At 38.9% G+C, this 18827-nt stretch overlaps 1 protein-coding gene across 1 annotated transcript in view; it reads right to left on the reverse strand.

Moving 5' to 3' along the window:
• Positions 1-18827, reverse strand: part of TRPM2 (transient receptor potential cation channel subfamily M member 2) — a 406419-nt gene that overhangs the window by 112876 nt on the left and 274716 nt on the right. Inside the window, exons 15-18 of the mRNA XM_077448652.1 lie at positions 18342-18487; positions 13317-13429; positions 8899-8911; positions 1408-1611 (exon numbers count right to left, since the gene is read on the reverse strand). Coding sequence (XP_077304778.1) covers positions 1408-1611; positions 8899-8911; positions 13317-13429; positions 18342-18487 — 476 coding nt within the window. The remainder of the gene's footprint in view (positions 1-1407; positions 1612-8898; positions 8912-13316; positions 13430-18341; positions 18488-18827) is intronic.

Here is an 18827-nt window from a genome sequence, read left to right on the forward strand (position 1 = left end):
CATACAGTATAATGTAATCTTACAGATTACATTGCTGTATGTAAATATTTCACCTCCCCTTTGTCCCTAGTGGTCTGCCCAGTGTCCCGCATGCAGTTTTAAGTAATAAAAACTGTTCTTTATGCCTGGAAACTGGAGATTGTCCATAGCAACCAAAACTGTCCCTTTACATCAAAAATGGTTTTAGACCAGCTAGAAAACAGTGATAATAAATTGGAATCACTCGCAGAATTGAGCGATAGCGATTTGTGGGGAGATCCGTCATCAAATACTGAAAAGTAATGACAGTGACAATTCTGCAACTGAGCAAATTTCAGTGTTTTTGATTTGATTACATTATTGAATAATTTTTATTATTGTTATATTATTATTTGGTACAATTATTTATAATTATTTATTATATTATAATTTATGATTTCATTTTTCAAACTTTATTATACCCGGGATGTCTGCTAGACTCTGGTTTGGACAGATTTAAGTGAGTTATTCCTAAGAATTGCAGGACTACAATATAAAACGCCAAATTTTCATGCAAAATAATGGTACCGCTTTTAGCACCTAAAATCCGAAATAATCGTACCGCCAGGGAGGTTAACAAGCTTATACGCTGAGTATTTTTTTCACTAGCACATTTGTTTATTCTTTTACACTGGTATGTTTATATAATTGGATCTAATGCATTTGTGTGCTCTGTATTTCAGTATTTAGAATACCGCAGCATTTTGATTTATTGTTTTTGGTGTTTATCACTTTTTGCAGCTCTTAATGGTTGGTGTGCACAAGATTAGATTTTCTACTATATATATATTTCTAAGAATTTCAGAAAAATACGTTTCATTGACACTGTTAGCGTTTTATATGCTTATATTGTTCTGAGGCAAATTTTATTATTTGTAACATCTTAAAGTGGTTGTAAACCTAGTTACACCCCTTGTACATACAAGTAAGCCTATAATAAGGCTTACCTGTAGGTACTGTAAATATCTCCTAAACCTTCACCGTTTAGGAAATATTTACCATATATGCTTGTGCCAACATCATTGGTACATGCCCACTGAACAAATGGCCCGCTCGGCCGTTTCTTCAGCTGCCGTGCCATGACCGGCGACTCCAGCGCACATGCATGGGAGTGACATCATCGCAGCTCCGGCCAATCACAGCAGTTACAGCGGTGTGCGGGGCCACTGCTACAACTTTGATGTAAGTCTTTCATAATGAGCTAGTATGCGATGCATACTAGCTCATTATGCCTTTGTCTTAAAGGTTTTTTTTTTTCTTTTTTGGGGGGTTTACAACCACTTTAAGAAACATATTTAACATGTTAAAAACCATGTTTACAGAAACATAAACAAATTACACTTTTAAAATATCTGTAGTACACTGGTGGATATGCCTTTGTGTTCCTACCTGTCTTATTTCCTCACAAACAAGTGAAAAGAGCCAGAGGTAGATGACATGCTCCCTCCAGGAAGGCACAGGCTGAAAGTCAATCATTAACACGTATGCAAAAAGCAGCAAAAAGCCAAAGTATGACAAGATGTTCAGATGAAAAATCACAACTGGTGCCATGAAGAAAGCTGTGAAACGTTCCATAATGCTTCTGCAGTTTGTCTTGTATTGAACAATTGTCTGCGGCTTAAAAGTGAAAATATTCTTCTGTAAATATATTTTCTTTGCTGCTACCTTTACTTGAATTTATTAGCACATACAACATGTATTGGACATTATTATGCATAGTCACTAGGCAGAATATTTATAGACCAGTGAATGTGACAGTTACCAAACATTCACTGCAGGTGAATCTTCATGGTGCATGTGTTTTAAATTATATTGACTTATTCACCTACATAGAATGTTATTGAATGTCACATTCATTGTGTTATACAGTAAATATGACCTTAGGTTTTGATAAACACTTTGTTAACCTTGGAAACACAGAGCATTCATGCAAGGAATTCTAAACTGGTCATGTCTTTAATGTGGTGTCTTGAGTATTTGTGTTGTAGCCTTTTATAGACCATAATCTATTACCACCCATGCCATTTGAAACAAAAAAATAGAATTATTCATAGCTTTTAGAGCCCAATTACACTAGAATGTTGTGCAGGAAACCTGCTTTCTGCGCCTGTTTCTTGCACCGCATTAAAATCGCACTGCCATTGAGTTTTGCAGCAGGAGTCAGTGCAAAGTTAATGACACCCCAAAATGCAGGTTGCAAATGCAATGTGCTTGCTCCCACTGTATTGCATCATATAAATGTGCCATACGATCAAAATAAAATTTTCTGAAATTGCACTGTAAAGAACTACAAGTCAATCACAAAGAAACATGCAGCGTAATCCTGTGTGAATCACATGCAGTTCCTAGTTTGAATGGGCCCTTAACTTTTAACCCATAGTCACAGCTTTTCTAGCTGATTACAGAAATTTGAATGCATGCACTGGAAAAATAAAGCCTTTGCCTTTCCCCCCTCTCCTCTTTTTTCCCTTCTTACTTTTCTCTCTACTTTTGCCTCTTCAACTGCAAAAAGAACACTCTGCAATGTGCATTCTCTTTAGACCAGCTATCACTAATGTGAAATTGTTCTAGACCAGCTATCACTAGTGTGGAATTGTTCTAGACCAGCTATCACTGTGAAAGTAAGGATGTGTGACCAATACATGACTCTCTAATTATGAAAAACTCTTTCTAAAAATTATTATTAAGAGTAAAAAAAAAGTAGGCCATTTTTGCATGGGTTGTGTTTTCTATAACGGATAGTCACCAGTGCTCTGTGTCACTAAATGTTGATAAGCTAGTTTGGCCATTGCCCTACCAGTGTGATGTCACATTTGGACAGATAAATCATTATTAAATTTCACTTTTTCCAAACAAAAGAACAATTATTGGAAGCTGCCCACAACAAAGACTCCCTCATATTCCAAGGTCATCGATATCAAATATAACAAGATCGTTCTCAATAAACACTTATAAAGAGAAAGGTGATGAAACCCCATTTGCAAGTACTTCAACATCATAGCATCCCATACTGAGTTTTCCCTTCGTCATTTGTTTTACATACAAAGGAACCACCTATACCTGTAAAACAGCTGGCGACCTACTAGCCACAATTCTTGAACTTCGCCTGTCAACACCAAAAACACTTGCAGAAAGTTCCAGACATCATGCGAATTCTGGCTCCCCTCAACAACAAGAAAACATTCCTGAACAACTATCGTCATCTAGCATCCATAAGAGAAGTCGCTTTGCTTTACTGACTCCAGAAGCGGAACCAATGAACTGATGTGTGTATATATATATATATATATATATATATATATATATATATATATATATATATATATATAAATAGATATATCTATATATTTCCTATATTGGGTGATAATTTTTCTAATTCTTATTAACTATTTGTAAAGTATACATGACAACTTGCAAAATTACATCCTCCACACACACAGGTCCAAACTAACTTTTAATCCTGGTTACTGATCTGTTTGCCTGGGCATATCTGAAATGCATTTAAGGCAAACGTTGTCTATAATAAGACTTTTTAACGGAACATATCACTTTAACTTTCCTTAAAGGGATTGTAAAGGTTCGTTTTTTATTTTCTAAATAGGTTCCTTTAAGCTAGTGCATTGTTGGTTCACTTACCTTTTCCTTCGATTTCCCTTCTAAATGTTTTTTTGTTGTTGTTTTCTTTGTCTGAATTTCTCACTTCCTGTACCTCCTCAGTAAGCTGTTCAGTAAGCTGTTCTGGCTGACTAAACACTGCTCGGATGATGGTGTGAAATTTACTGAGGAGGAACAGGAAGTGAGAAATTCAGACAAAGAAAAAAAACATTTAGGCCGCGTACACACGCGGGGACTGTTCGCCCAACTTTGTCCGTCAAACAGTTTCAGCAAACAGTCCGCTCAAAATTAGCATGGACGGACATGGCCACACACGACGAACGAACAGTTTGCTGAAACCGTGCGCGATGACGTGAACGGCACGTACGACGGGACGAAAAATACGACGTCCTATACACTGCATTATAACTTTCGGCGTGTAAATCCTTTCTGAGCATGCGCGGAACTTAGTTTGACGAACAAGCCTACACACGAGGGGACTGTTCGCTGAAACAAAGTTTCAGCGGACAGTTTTTCGGAATTTCCGAAAAACCTTATTCAGCGGACTGTTCGCTGAAACTGTCCGCTGAAAGCCCACACACAGGCGGACTGTCCGCCGAAACACTGTTCAGCGGACAAAGTTGGCCGAACAGTCCCCGCGTGTGTACGCGGCCTCAGAAGGGAAATCGAAGCAAAGGGTAAGTGAACCAACGATGCACTAGCTTAAAGGAACCTATTTAGAAAATAAAAAACAAAGCTTTACAACCCCTTTAAAACTCTACAATTTATAAATTATTCAACCTTATTCAGAAAGAATATAATATTCATGTAATTTTGTTCTTTACTTCCTTTTTTAGGTTCCTTTACCTGCCTACAAATCCATATTGGGATTCATGTTATCCTCATATAGGTAATATGAAACCCATTCTTTCTCTTTATACTACTTTAAAGAATGCATTTGTTTTCATTCTACTTAAACATTGATTGAAACACTGTTCTAGAATAACAAAACTTAGTTTACTCAACCATAACAAGTGGATCCATACTTGTTATCTCAAATATTTACTATACTTGAGACTTGATTGTTTCCGTATTTGTTTCAACTTACATATTTGATGGCTGTTGTAGTCCTGGAGACATTCCCTTTGCCTCCAATACAACCTTGAGTGCCCAACGGTTTTCGTTTGGACACTCTTTGGACAAATTGTACTCATAGGTTGGTGTTCTTTCACCACCTTGTGGATACCAGCTCCATTTAGTATCAATAAGTATCAGCACAATATACTGACTAACCCCATCCTCAACCCCCACTTTTCCCTACTCTCTCCCTAACCGTTGTCCCCTCAATCCTTTCAGAGAGTTTTTTGCACAAAATATCTCAAATAACACCCCCCCCCACTTTTTTTTATTCTCCCAATTCCAAAAATGGCACCTCTAAACATAATAACGCTTACATGTTATGTACAAGGCCTTAATTCACCCCAGAAACGTACCAAAGCTTTCTGATCCTTTTCAAAACGAAATTCACATGTGGTATGCTTAAAAGAGACACATTTTTCAATTCAATCCTTTCCAAATTTCTTTAGTCGTAAATATACCCAAGTTTACACCTCATTAGCGGACACAAAAGAGGTGTACTGATTGCCTTTCATTATACAACACTATTCACACTCCACATGGAACTAAAAGACCCTGAAGGTCGATATATACTCTTGTCTAGTCTTCTACAAGATACTGAAATCACAATAGTTTCTTTCTATGCTCCAAACAAAAATCCACTGTCATTTCTATCCCATCTATTTTCTGTGGTAGAAAAACATACCCGTGGCACCCTTATATTAGGTGGAAACTCAAATCAAACGATATATCAATTTTTAGACAAATCCCCAACAGATGCAGATGACGTCCTAATTTTTCTTACTGAACCCTTATTATCTACACCGGTCCTTCTTGACATCCGTACTGAATTTGGACACTTATCTGGCCTCATGATTAATCCTCATAAATCGAAAGCTTTAAATATATCATTATCACCTGAACTCCAATCGCAATTACACAACTCCCTCCCATTTACCTGGTCCACAACACATATCACATATCACATATTTAGGTATTAATCTCACAACCAAACTGCAAGAGCTCTATATGTCTAACTATCCTCCATTATTGACAAAACTTACTAAATTGCTTTCAACTTGGTCATCACTTCCTCTAGCATGGATGGGCCACATAACAGTTATTTATTTAGAATACTAATACCTAAGTACCTATACCAGTTCCATCTCATTTTCTACGCATTCTCCAACGTAAAACTATTCAATACATTTGGGACAAACTTAGACCTTGATTACCCAAACATAATCTACATACCCCCAAAATTAGAGGAGGTGGGGGAGTACCTGATTTTACGAAATACTATTATGCAGTCCAGTTAGCTCAATTGACCAAATACCATGCCACCAAGGAAATACCGCTATGGGTTGCACTTGAGTCAGTCAATTGTGACCCTTTTGTCTACTGCCAATGTTTTGTGGCTTGCTCCTAAACAACGGAAAACTATTACTAATCCCTACACAAAACACAGCCTTTCCATTTGGGATAGACTGAAAACTAGTTTTGGATTACAATCACAACAAAATCCTCTTCTTTCCTTCCTCCATAATCCTTCCTTCTACCCGGCCTGGTCATCCCCAACATCTTTTTCGGCATGGTCTAAAATTGGTCTAATACGAACACACCAATTCTTTCAATCCTCCAACATGATAACTTTCCTGACATTATGCGAACAATATAATCTACCACAATCAGAAACTTTCAGGTATCGCCAAATAAAAAATGTTTTAACTCAAGACAAACCCTTAGATACCACACCTCTTAAATTATCTATTTTTGAACAGAGTTGCAAATCAGATCCACACAGACGTGGACTTATTTCTGATTTATATGCCCAATTACTCTATACACTATACATCAAAATGGGAGATGAATCTTCACCTCCAAACAGGTGACTTAAATTGAACTCAGATCTGGCAAGCTACAAAATCAGCCACACCAAATATAGTAGCTTTAGAAACAAATTATAAAGTACTTATGAGATGGTATTTAGTTCTAGCCCTAATAGCCAAATTTAGCCAACAATACCCTTCCAACTGCTTCTGAGGTTGTACCATATTAGGCACCCACATACATATTTGGTGGGAATGTCCTTTGCCTACTCATTTTGGACAAACGTATTCAAGATCCTCTCTACAATATTTGAGACAAATCTATCTCCTGATCATTCTCCGACAATTCAAGGTATTACTCTTTATAACAACAGCAGCTAAGCAAACCATTGCAAAAGCATGGAAACATGACACCATTTGCATACTATCTGTTAAACAAAGAGTAACGCAAGCTATGATCCATGCAAAGACTGAAGCAATCTACTTAGATACAGTAACCAAATTTGATCACTTATGGAAACCATGGATCGAACATTACCCTCCACCTGATATTGATAATACCTTATTTTAATCGGAAACAACCTGGATATCTGCTTTACTTCTCAGCTTTAATATTCTCTGAATACCGGTATTTATTCAAATAATCTTCTCTAGAATATCTTTTCCCCTTAACCAAATCTTTGTACCACTCATTCTATTATAAATAAGAACACTTGGGATGATTGATGTCTGTATATTCTTCTTAACAGGTACTGCCAAGCCATGGAGTCGGATCTTAGCCCTGGTTTGAATGACCTATTCATCAGCCAACCTGTAAAATTAACATCCCATTACCGATATCACTCCGATCTATTGCTTTAACTCTTTCTATGTATATATCTATACTAGATTTTTGAGGTTATATTACTACCTCTATCTTATAATTTTTTTAGATATTAATGTCAACATATCATTACTTATCTTAAGAAGCATTATTTGTTATAAAGATAGTCAGTATATACCAATAGATAACTTTACCTTGTTAATCTATACACATTTATGAAGCTTTGTTATATGTTATAAGTTTTTGACTTCTATTATATAAGAATTCTTATGATGCAATTAATTTGTAATTTGTAAAACACAATAAAATATTTAAACACAAAACATCCATATTTTCATCTGTGATATGATAAGTGATTCTGACAAACCACCTTTATTGTCCTTGAGGAACCCCTCCATTACCTAGTCTAACCTTTCATCCCCAGTAATGATCATAGCTGATGCATAGTTTGCAAACATGGGCAATATACATCTATTCTAAGAATGAAACCATGTCACATATGGTTTTGGGCAAAACAGAGATATTTTGGGCAGTGCTTGTTTCCCTAAAAAAGGTCTGATAATTAGTTCTAAAGATATTTTTTCTGTTCAGTTTCATTAACAATTTTGTGTCACCCCTTACTGTGTTTATATGGATACTTATCTTAACGACAGGCTGTTTTTCACTGTTTCCCCAGGTGTACAGTCTACTGGAAACACTTCTATGTTATTTTCTTTCTTCAGAACGTGATTCTGAATGACTTCCTCATCTCTCCTGTGATGGTAGTTAAATGTAGTTATGGATAAAACAGGCATTAGGATCCATTCATACTCAACCCGTCAACATTATTAGCTGAGATTATTGCCCATAAAGTTTATAATTTTCTTTCTATGCAGTATAAATGGTGTTCAAGAAGTAATTGCATTTGGCTGCTGCTTCTAGAAATTATATTGTAGCTTGGGAGCCTCTAACAAGGCAAGCCCGTCACATTATAGAATGGTACTAAAGCACAAAATGCTATTAACATAAAGAGATTGATTATAGTGCAAGTGATAATCCATCCTTCTCAAATTCCTCATTTTAATAGCAAGAAATTGCACCTATTTCAGAGCAGCTGAAATCATTATATTTACTCACTTTACATTCCTGCTTGCTTTCCTATATTTTCGAGAGCTGATACTAATTAAATAAGTAGCTTGACTGACTTTTATGAAACTATCTGTGTCCACTTTCCCCAATAAGTAATGCTGATGGCATAGTTTAACCACTTCCCAACTGGCGCACGACGATGTACGTCGGCAGAATGGCACGGGCAGGCAAATTAGCGTACAGGTACGGCGATTTGAAATTGCCACCCTGCCATCGCATGCGCGCTGCCGATGGCCCGAGCGTCTGCCAGTCGGGACCCTCGTGAATCCGGTCGCGGGTCCCGCAGACTCGATCACCGCGGGGATACCCGCGATCGTCTCACGGGGAGGCTGAACGGGGAGATGCCGATGTAAACAGCATCTCCCGGTTCTGCCTAGCAACAAGTGACACTGATCTCTGCTCCCTGTGATTGGAGCAGAGATCAGTGTTCAATAACACACAGCCCAGCCCCCCACAGTTAGGAACACGCCCCTAGGACACACTTTACCCCCGGTTAACCCCTTCACTGCCAGTGTCATTTACACAGGAATCAGTGCATTTGTAAGGCACTGATTGCTGTATAAATGACAATGGTCCCAAAAATGTGTCAAAAATGTCCGATGTGTCCACCATTACTAGTAAAAAAAAATTATTAATAAAAATGCCATAAAACGATCCTCTATTTTATAAACGCTATAAATTTTGCGCAAACCAATCAATAAATCGCTTATTGCGATTTTTTTTTACCAAAAATATGTAGAAGAATAAATTGAGGAAAAAAAGTTTTTTTTATATATTTTTGGAGGGTATTTATTATAGCAAAAAATTAAAAAAATTATTTTTTTTCAAAATTGTCGCTCTATTTTTGTTTATAGCGCAAAAAAATAAAAAACGCAGAGGGAGCCACGTCGCATGACTGCGTAATTTTCAGTTAAAGCAATGCAGTGCCGAATCACAAAAAGTGGTCTAGTCTTAAGCCAGCAAAATGATCCGGTCTGAAAGTGGTTAAGTAGAAGCACACTGAGGATGATTTACAAAAGCAATACAACACCTCCATTTTGCATAGTAAATGTTCACTTAAAGTGTAAATAAAAGTCAAAACAGCAAGTGAGAGGAAATCCCTCTAATGTGAGGGAATCTTGGTGTGTCACCAGGGTCCCCAGAACTAGTGTCCCTATTGGAAGATTTCCCCTCTATTAGTTTTCTGACGTCAATCCAAAATTAGGGATTTTCTTTCACTTTCAATAATAATGGTAAACAAAACAAAATGCAGAGAGTCAATTTCCCTAAAGGGAACAAAGAGAGCAATAAAACCTGACAGGTATTCTAATCCCTCTTCATTATACAAAACTTTAAAAAAAACTTTTGCTTTTAAATACACTTTAACATAAGGGTAGGGTTATATATAGCAGAGATCAGATACAGCTCCATCCAACCTGCCCCCTGCTATTATTACACCACACTGCGTCTGTATTTTTTCCTTCATTATAAAACACAGAGAAGGGTGTTCTTCTGAGTGTTCTCTGCTTAATGCAGCCTAGAACACTCTGGAAAAGAATGAGAACCCTATCAGGCGATCTATTAAAATCATGTGTCAGGTTTACTCCTAGAATTTTTCCTCCTACATTCATTTATGGGAAGGGGTCATGTGCTGGGGAACAAAGTGTGGGAACTCCCACCCAAGATCCACACTCCCACCAAAAAAAAAAAAAAAAAAATTATATGCTCATATGCACGAACGCTTCAAAAGTGGTATTTTTCATCCAATTTTCGTATTGTGTGTATGAAGCTTAACTGTTAGTACATAAAAAAACAATCCTGAATAAACATAAATACGGTAATTCTCTGAATAATCAGCATTCATTCAATTGTGCTTCCATGCAAATGTGAACATCATGTTCTGATCTTTATTGGGGAATTTTATTTTGTATATAGAGTGTTTATGTGGTGAGTTTACACTTTTCATTGAACAGAGTTTGGATAACACAGGGTGAAATGGAAAGGTCATAAATTAACTGCACATTATCTGGACAGAATGCTTTGGGAGATAGTGATGTGTTCCTACTTAGGAGATGTATGTTAGCTTGGGGGGCGGCAAACTCTGCAGGGCTCCAACACACACTCGCTGCTATTCCAACCCTTCACATATTTCCACATAAACTTCCCTCCTAACCACCCCAAACTGATGTTCCTCCCTCAGCTTACCTCTCTCCCTGCATGTCCTGTGAGCAGAAAAGCTGTGCTCCTCCTCTGGGTTCTCTCATCATATGGCACTGAAGATAGAGGAGGGGGGATTCAGCGGGACACACAGAGCAAGTATGCAGGAGACTGGGGGGGGGGGGGAGTTGAGGTGACAGAAAATCAGGAGGAGCCGGCGGGGAGGAGCGCATCACAAGAGATCTCTTAGCAGTAGGGACCTGATCTACCCATCAGCTAGCTGTGATTAACAGGTAGATCGAAGCGGAAGCTGTCATGGGGCCCCCTACTGGCAATGCCTGAATGGTCAGGTGTGCGGCACTTACTATTGTGAGCTGTGTGGGCAGCTGCTGGTGTAGCACCTGCCACACAGCTCCCATACTTCAAAGTCTTGCAGGAAACTGAGTTCCTGTTGTGGAAAAAGTACAGGAACTCTGTTGCCATGCATTTATGCAGGACTTGAGCCCTGTTTATGGGGGTTTCACTTGCAGGGAGAGACCCAAAGCAAGCAAATTAAACAGACATGGCTGCACCTTGTAAATGTGCCAGAAGAATTTCTCCTCCCTAAAAGCATCAATATGATCATGTTGATCATGAAGTTGCATTTGCGCCAATTGTCGAATCATGTGCAAGAAAAACTAACATAATAGGAATATGTTTTGATGCAAAATATGAAACTGTCCTAAGTAAAATCTAATGTATAACATTATTTCTAAATGTGATGACTATAGGGCTTCATGCACAGTAGAAAGCTAAAAACTGCTTTAAAAACGCTGGACAAAAACGCCATTAACCATTTAAGCCCCGGACCATTTTGCTGGACAAAGACGTGAGCACTTTTTGCGATTCGGCACTGCGTTGCTTTAACTGACAATTGCGCGGTCGTTCGACGTGGCTCCCAAACAAAATTTACTTCTTTTTTTCCCCACAAATAGAGCTTTCTTTTGGTGGTATTTGATCACCTCTGCAGTTTTAATTTTTTACGCTATAAACAAAAAAAGAGCGATCATTTTTTCCTTAGTTTAGGCCAATACGTATTCTTCTACATATGTTTGGTAAAAAAATCGCAATAAGCGTTTATTGATTGATTTGCGCAAAAGTTATAGCGTCTACAAAATAGGGGTTAGTTTTATGGAATTTTTATTCATTTTTTTGTTATTGGTAATGGCAGCGATCAGTGATTTTTATCATGACTGCGACATTATGGCGGACACATCAGACATTTTTAACACATTTTTGGGATTTGTCATTTATACAGAAATCAGTGCTATACAAATGCACTGATTCCTATGTAACTGACACGGGCAATGAAGGGGTTAACCACTAGGTGGCAGTGTAGGGGTTAAGTGTGTCCCGGGGTGTGTTTCAAACTGTGGGGGGGGGGGGCGTGGCTGTGTGTGACAGTCACTGATCTCTGCTCCGATCATAGGGAGCAGAGATCATGGACACTGTTTGTTACTAGGCAGAATGGAGAGATGCTTGTTTACATTAGCATCTCCTTGTTCTTCCTCTCCTTGAGACAATCGCGGGTATCCCCATGGTGATCGTGTCCGCGGAACACGCGACCCGACTCACGGAGCTCCCTGCTTGCTCACACCGCGCCGCCGGCTGCACGCACGTAATGCGACGGTAGAAAATGTTAAGGGCTGTACAGGTACGCCCATTTGCCTGTCCGTGCCATTCTGCCGATGTACATCATTGTGCACTGGTCGGGAACTAGTTAAGCAGTGTTTAGCATAGTGTGTAAGCCATGCTTAGCAGCGTTAGAATTAAGGAGTTGGGAAGCAGGTGTTCTTAACAACCAGTGACTGGCTGGCCGGGAAGCTGGTCGCTGCATTCTTAACAATATATGAGTCATCAGCTGTCAGCGAGGTTTCCGGAATGTAAAAACAACAGTTGCCAGCAATAAAAAATTGTGAAAAAAATGTTGTGGGCCCCCCCCCCCAATCCATACTAGGCTTACTTGTTCCCCCCTCCCCCTTTCCTGGCCTGCCAGGTTGCATGCTTGGATAGGGGACTGGTATGGACTTGGGGGGGGGGACCCCACGCAGTTTTTTTCACAATGTTTTTTTTTTTTATTCAGCTGTTAGCAGGGGAACCCCACTGCCTGTTGATGACTCATCTGTTGTTAAGCATGTGACAGTCGGCTTTCCAGGCCATTCCTGAACATTCATCTATTCACTGGATGTTAAGGACGCCGGAGGCCTCTGCTTCCAAAAAACCCAAAATATGCTCTGCTAAATGCTGGGCACCAACATTTAGCAGAGTTTAGGAGAATTTAGGAGCTGTCAGCCTTTTTTCTGCCAAAACGCTGCTACTCCTAATCATGCTGGCAGAGGGTTTTTTTTCTGCCACTAAACTCTCCTGCCAAAAAATGCTGCTAAAAGCCTATGTGTGCATGAACACATAGGATAACATGCATGGGAGTTTAGAGGCAGTTATAAAAAAGTCTGATGCCCAAAACAGCAGCTGTAAAAATGCTCAGTGTGCATGAGACCTAAGGACCAGTATGAAAAGCACTAGAAAAAATAGACTTAAAGACATGAGTCTTTAAAAAAAAAAAGCATAAAAAAGTATAATTCATATTACATTCCTTGGTTATAAATCATTGCTCACCGTTTTCATTCACTTACCTGAATGTTAACAGACGTGTAAAAATAAGAGGAAAAAAGAGCATACAGGCTATCACTCTCCATAATTCATTGACGACACTTAACTCTCCAAACCAGACTCGAGTAAGGAATGCCTGTAGGAAAATAAACTCTTATTAGTGTGATTGGGGTGGTACATTCCTGTTAGACTCCATTAATTATTATACAAAATGGGACATCAATGGAACTATGCAGCTTGCAGTCTGTCAGCCTTTTTTAACCAAGGTGCCTTCTAGGTTCTTCAGGGGTGCATTGGCAAAATGTCTACAAATGACCACAAAGTGCTCAAAAATTGTCAACAAGCCAGTGAGTGGATCAAGCCTGCCATTTTCTTAACTTTAACCACTTGCTGACCACTGCACATCGATATACATTGGCACAATGGCAGCGGTGGGCAAATGGGCATACCTGTATGTCCCCTTTACATCTCCACAGCGTACAGCATGACCATGCCCGCGGGTGTCCCGGTGATCGTGTCACGGAGGGAGATGTAAACAAAGCACTTCCCAGTTCTGCCTAGTGATATGACAGGGAGCTACTGCTCCCTGTCATGTCTCTGGTAGCCCATCACCCCCATAGTTAGAATCACTCCCTAGGACACACTTAACCCCTTGATTGCCCCCTAGTGTTTAGCCCCTTCCCTGCCAGTATCATTTACACAGTAATCAGTACATTTTTATAGCATGGATCTCTGTATAAATGACAATGGTCCCCAAATAGTGTCAAAAGTGTTCGATGTGTCTGCCATAATGTCACAGTCACGATACAAATCGAAAATCGCCGCCATTACTACTAAAAAAATAATAATAATTATAAAAATGCCAAAAAACTATCCCCTATTTTGTAGACACTATAACTTTTGCGCAAACCAATCATTATACGCTTATTTTTTTTACAAAAAATATGTAATAAGTATAAGAATACATATCGGCCTAAAGGTAAAAAAAAATTTCTTATATGTTTTTGGGAGATATTTATTATAGCAAAAAAATTGTCGCTCTGTTCTTGTTTTTAGCGCAAAAAATAAAAACCGTAGAAGTGATCAAATACCACCAAAAGAAAACTCTGTTTGTGGGAAAAAAAGGACACCAATTTTGTTTGGGTGCAACGTCGCACTGCCGCGCAATTGTCAGTTAAAGAGACGCAGTGCCGAATCATAAAAAGTACTCTGATCAGGAAGGGGGTAAAATCTTCCAGGGCTGAGGCAGTTAAAATGGGTTTCTTGAGATTGTACATAAATGTAATGGTTGCTATGACTGAAAAATTGGTTGAGAAACGCTGATAGTATATCTATTTTTGTGCTGCTGTAATAGTTTTACCTTTTAGTGATTATTCAGGTAGAAAAAGAAGCCTTGTGAAAATTAGTTCCATTAAAACAGGGGTCTCAAACTGGCGGCCCTCCAGCTGTTGTAAAACTTCAAGTCCCATCATGCCTCTGCCTGTGGGAGTCATGCTTGTAACAATCAGCCTTGCAATGCCTCGTGGGACTTGTAGTTTTGCAACAGCTGGAGCGCCACCAGTTTGAGACCTCTGCATTAAAATAAGTGGGATAGGTGGAAGGTTCTGATGTCTGAATACTAGCGGAGATGTGCAACGTTTGTAAGGAATGGGAATTATTAGAACCATTTTCTAGGAATTGCTATTTCATTTTTAAAAATGAAAAAAGGAATCCATTTGTCAATGTCCAGTGTTGGAGGTAAAGATTATGATTCATGATTTGGTAAATACAATTTCCCCTCTTGTCAAGGAGATGCATGTTGGTATAATTGCTTTCATCAATTTTTTTATAAAAGGTTATCAATATACATCATGTTATGCAAGAATATATTCTTAATACATAATCAATTATAGTGTAAATAATCGTTTTGTACAAAAGGAAGCCCTCTGGAAGTGGGACTTTATAGCCACTGAATAAATCTTTAAGCTATAGAAAATATAATTTATTTGTACAAAAAAGGATTAAAAACTTAGTAGGACATACAGAGAATCATACAAATGTGTATGTAAAGATACAACATGATCACGTTTCGATGATTCTTCCTCAGAGGTGTCGGAACACGATGATACAGATAATTTTTCTGAAAGGTAAGTGTAGACATAAATACACATAGCCACAATTATATATACAGACACTGAGTGTACACAAATAAATTATACTAACCAAGTCAGAGAGATTACATCACATATGTATGCCACTATATTTTAAAACCAAGACAACAAGGGCCAAGGATTGCACTGATGCTCACACCCTGCAGGGCGCCCACCACTTGGCCACACGTGGTCCCAGCCCAGTATCACACTGCAAAAGATACCCTTTGTGGTTGCTGGAGCTGAGGAACACAAAAGTCAACAACAAATTATATAGCAATAGAAATGTTAACATTTCTATTGCTATTATAATTTGTTGTTGATCTTTATAGATTGGGCTGTGCTTCCTGGTTGCCTTTACTATAGACCCCACAAGACTTTTGTGTTCCTCAGCTCCAGCGACCACTAAAGGGATCTTTTACAGTGTGATACCGGGCTGGGGCCACGTGTGGCCTAGCGGTGGGCATCAGGCAGGGTGTGAGCATCAGCACAATTCTTGGCCCCTGTTGTCTTGGTTTTAAAATATAGTGGCATACATATGTCTGTATATATAATTGTGGCTATGTATATTTATGTCTACACTTACAGTATTTATGGGTGTATAACACGCGCCGGCATATAACACGCACCCCATGTTTAGGAGGGAAATATAAGGAAAAAAACTTTTAGGAGAGAAGTTTAAGGAAAAAAAACTTACATTTAAATGCCCATCAATGCAGCCTTATCAGTGTCCATTTGCAGCCTTGTCATGCAGCTTTGCCAGTGTCATTTGCAGCATTGTCATGCAGCCTTGTCAATGTCATTTGCAGCATTGTCATGCAGCTTTGTCAGTGTCATTTGCAGCCTTGTTATGAAGATTTGTCAGTGTCATTTGCAGCCTTGTCATGCAGCCTTGTCAGTGTCATTTGCAGCCTTGTCATGCAGATTTGTCAGTGTCATTTGCAGCCTTGTCATGCAGCCTTGTCAGTGTCATTTGCAGCCTTGTCATGCAGCCTTGTTATGCAGCCTTGACAGTGTCATTTTCAGCTTTGCCATTTAAAAATGGCACCGCCGAGATACAGAGCTGTATGTCCTGCTTTCGGCCGTTTTCGGTGGCTTTTGGGCTCCTTCTGCCATTCTCGGTGGCTTTCGGCCATTCTCGGCAGCTTTCAGCCGCTCTTGGCCGATCTCAGTGGCTTTCGGCCACACTCGGCCGCTGAGAATGGCCGAGAGCGGCCGAAATCCGCCGAAAACGGCCGAAGGCGGGCAAAAGCCACCAAGAACTGCCAAAGGTGGCCAAAAGCCACCAAGAATGGCCGAAATCGGCTGAAAGTCGCTCACAGGTGCACAATCAGCAGGGGATTGAAGTATAACATGGCACAGTGGGGCGGCACAGTGGTGTAGTGGTTAGCACTCTCGCCTAGCAGTAAGAAGCGTCACTGGTTCAAATCCCAACCATGACACAACCTGCTTGGAGTTTGCATGTTCTCCCTGTGCCTGCGTGGGTTTCCTCCGGGTACTCCGGTTTCCTCCAACACTCCAAAGACATGCAGGTAAATTAATTGGCTTCTGTCCAAAAATTGGCCCTAGTATATGAATGGGGACCTTGGATTGTGGGCTTCTTGAGGGTAGGAACCGATGTTAGTGTGCAATGTACAGGGATAGGGACAATTGTAGAAACTCACTCAGGTTGAATTGGATGGACTGGTGTCTTTATTCAACCTTACTAACTATGAAACATGCACCCACGATTTTCCCCTGATTTTAAGGGGAAAAAAGTACGTGTTATATGCCGATAAATACAGTACCTTTCAGAAAAATTATCTGAATCAATGTGTTCTGACACCTCTGAAGAAGAATCATCGAAACGTGTAAGTGTCTTTACTGTTTTATGATCATTTTGTGTCTTTACATATACATTTGTATGTTCTACTAAGTTTTTAATCTTTTTTCGCACCAATAAATTATATTTTTCTATAACTTAAACGTTTTTTTCAGTGCCTATAAAGTCCTACCTCCAGAGGGCTTCCTTTTGTATATTTAATAGGGATGATGGCACTTCACCCACTATAGCCAGAGTTCCTTTTCAAAATAATCGTTTTTCACCAACATCTGCATGACACCAACATGGGTAATAAAGAGAGGTCTGCTATCCTCCCATTCCATTTTTTTTTTATGTGAATCCATCAGCTATCGATCTACCAGGAAGAAAGTGGAAAATGTTTCCACTGGTACTGATTAGTGGATATTTCCACATTAAAAACCTTCAAGGATCAGAGTTATTAAAGTGAGAAAAGTATGGAGCCTGCCATTGCTGTCCTTTTCTTTGAGAATGTTAGTTCTATTGTCGTGATAATTGCTTTGGCATCAATGTTCTCTAAAGCCTAGTACATACAATCAGAAAATCGGACAAAATATACTGCTTTCAAAGTATTTGTACATTACTCTGATCGTTAGTACACAGCTTTTTGAGAGTCGCTCACGACAGTTCATGCATAATTATCTAAAAGGACAAACACTTAATTTTTTCTCATATGGTACCAGAATAAACAATTTTCAATTAATCAGGACAGCACTAGTTGAAAACAAGACCCTGCATGCTCGGAAACAAAAGAATACATTACAACACAACACATTACATCACTTCTGAAGTTGTATTCTGTCATACGAGATTCTTCCGATATTCTCATTGTGTGAACGAGCCATTAGTGTCTGACCAGAAATTAATAAAGAAATAAAGAATTTTGACACTCATTTACAGCATACTTATTACAGGCCAATACACCAGGTTCCATATTTAGCGTCAAGATCTTCTATGCTAGTTGTAAAAAGTATGTGTGTACAACTATTCAATATATATTGCTGTTTCTTCAAACTGTATTACTGATGTTACACATATAGTGTTTTAAAAATATATATTTAGATAGCAATAAAACTAACCTGGACACCTCCATGAGACACAAATTTCATGTCCTTTGCCTCGAGGGCTAATTTCAGACAGGTAGCTTGTCCCCAGGCTTCAGAAACTCGTATAAGTAGTTTTAGAGCTCTTTCCTCATCTTTTCTGTAACTTTCAGTGAAAACACCTGAATTTACAGGAACAATGTTTTATTGTTTACACAGACCTGGATTAATAGTCATTTTTATAGATATGTTTCTGTATAGGAGAAGATGCAGTACACCACAGACAATACTGTCTACCTGCAAGAATTGGATTGTTTCAGATAGAAAGTGGACATGTTCAAACCAGGTTTTTAAAGGTTTTTTTTTATTGCTGTATGTGATCCCACTGGAGAAAATGACACCTATTTCTGAAAAAATAAAAATAAAGGAAAAATCATCTGATGGTGACACTTATTTCGGTGGCTATTTATTGAGGCATTTGGAAAAATTCTCCAATGGGGACACTTACTTTGGTGTAAGAGG

The sequence above is a fragment of the Lithobates pipiens genome, unplaced genomic scaffold (assembly GCF_037356315.1).
Source record: "Lithobates pipiens isolate NorthernLeopardFrog02 unplaced genomic scaffold, aLitPip1_a1.2 Scaffold_22, whole genome shotgun sequence".
NCBI classification, from domain to species: Eukaryota; Metazoa; Chordata; class Amphibia; order Anura; family Ranidae; genus Lithobates; species Lithobates pipiens.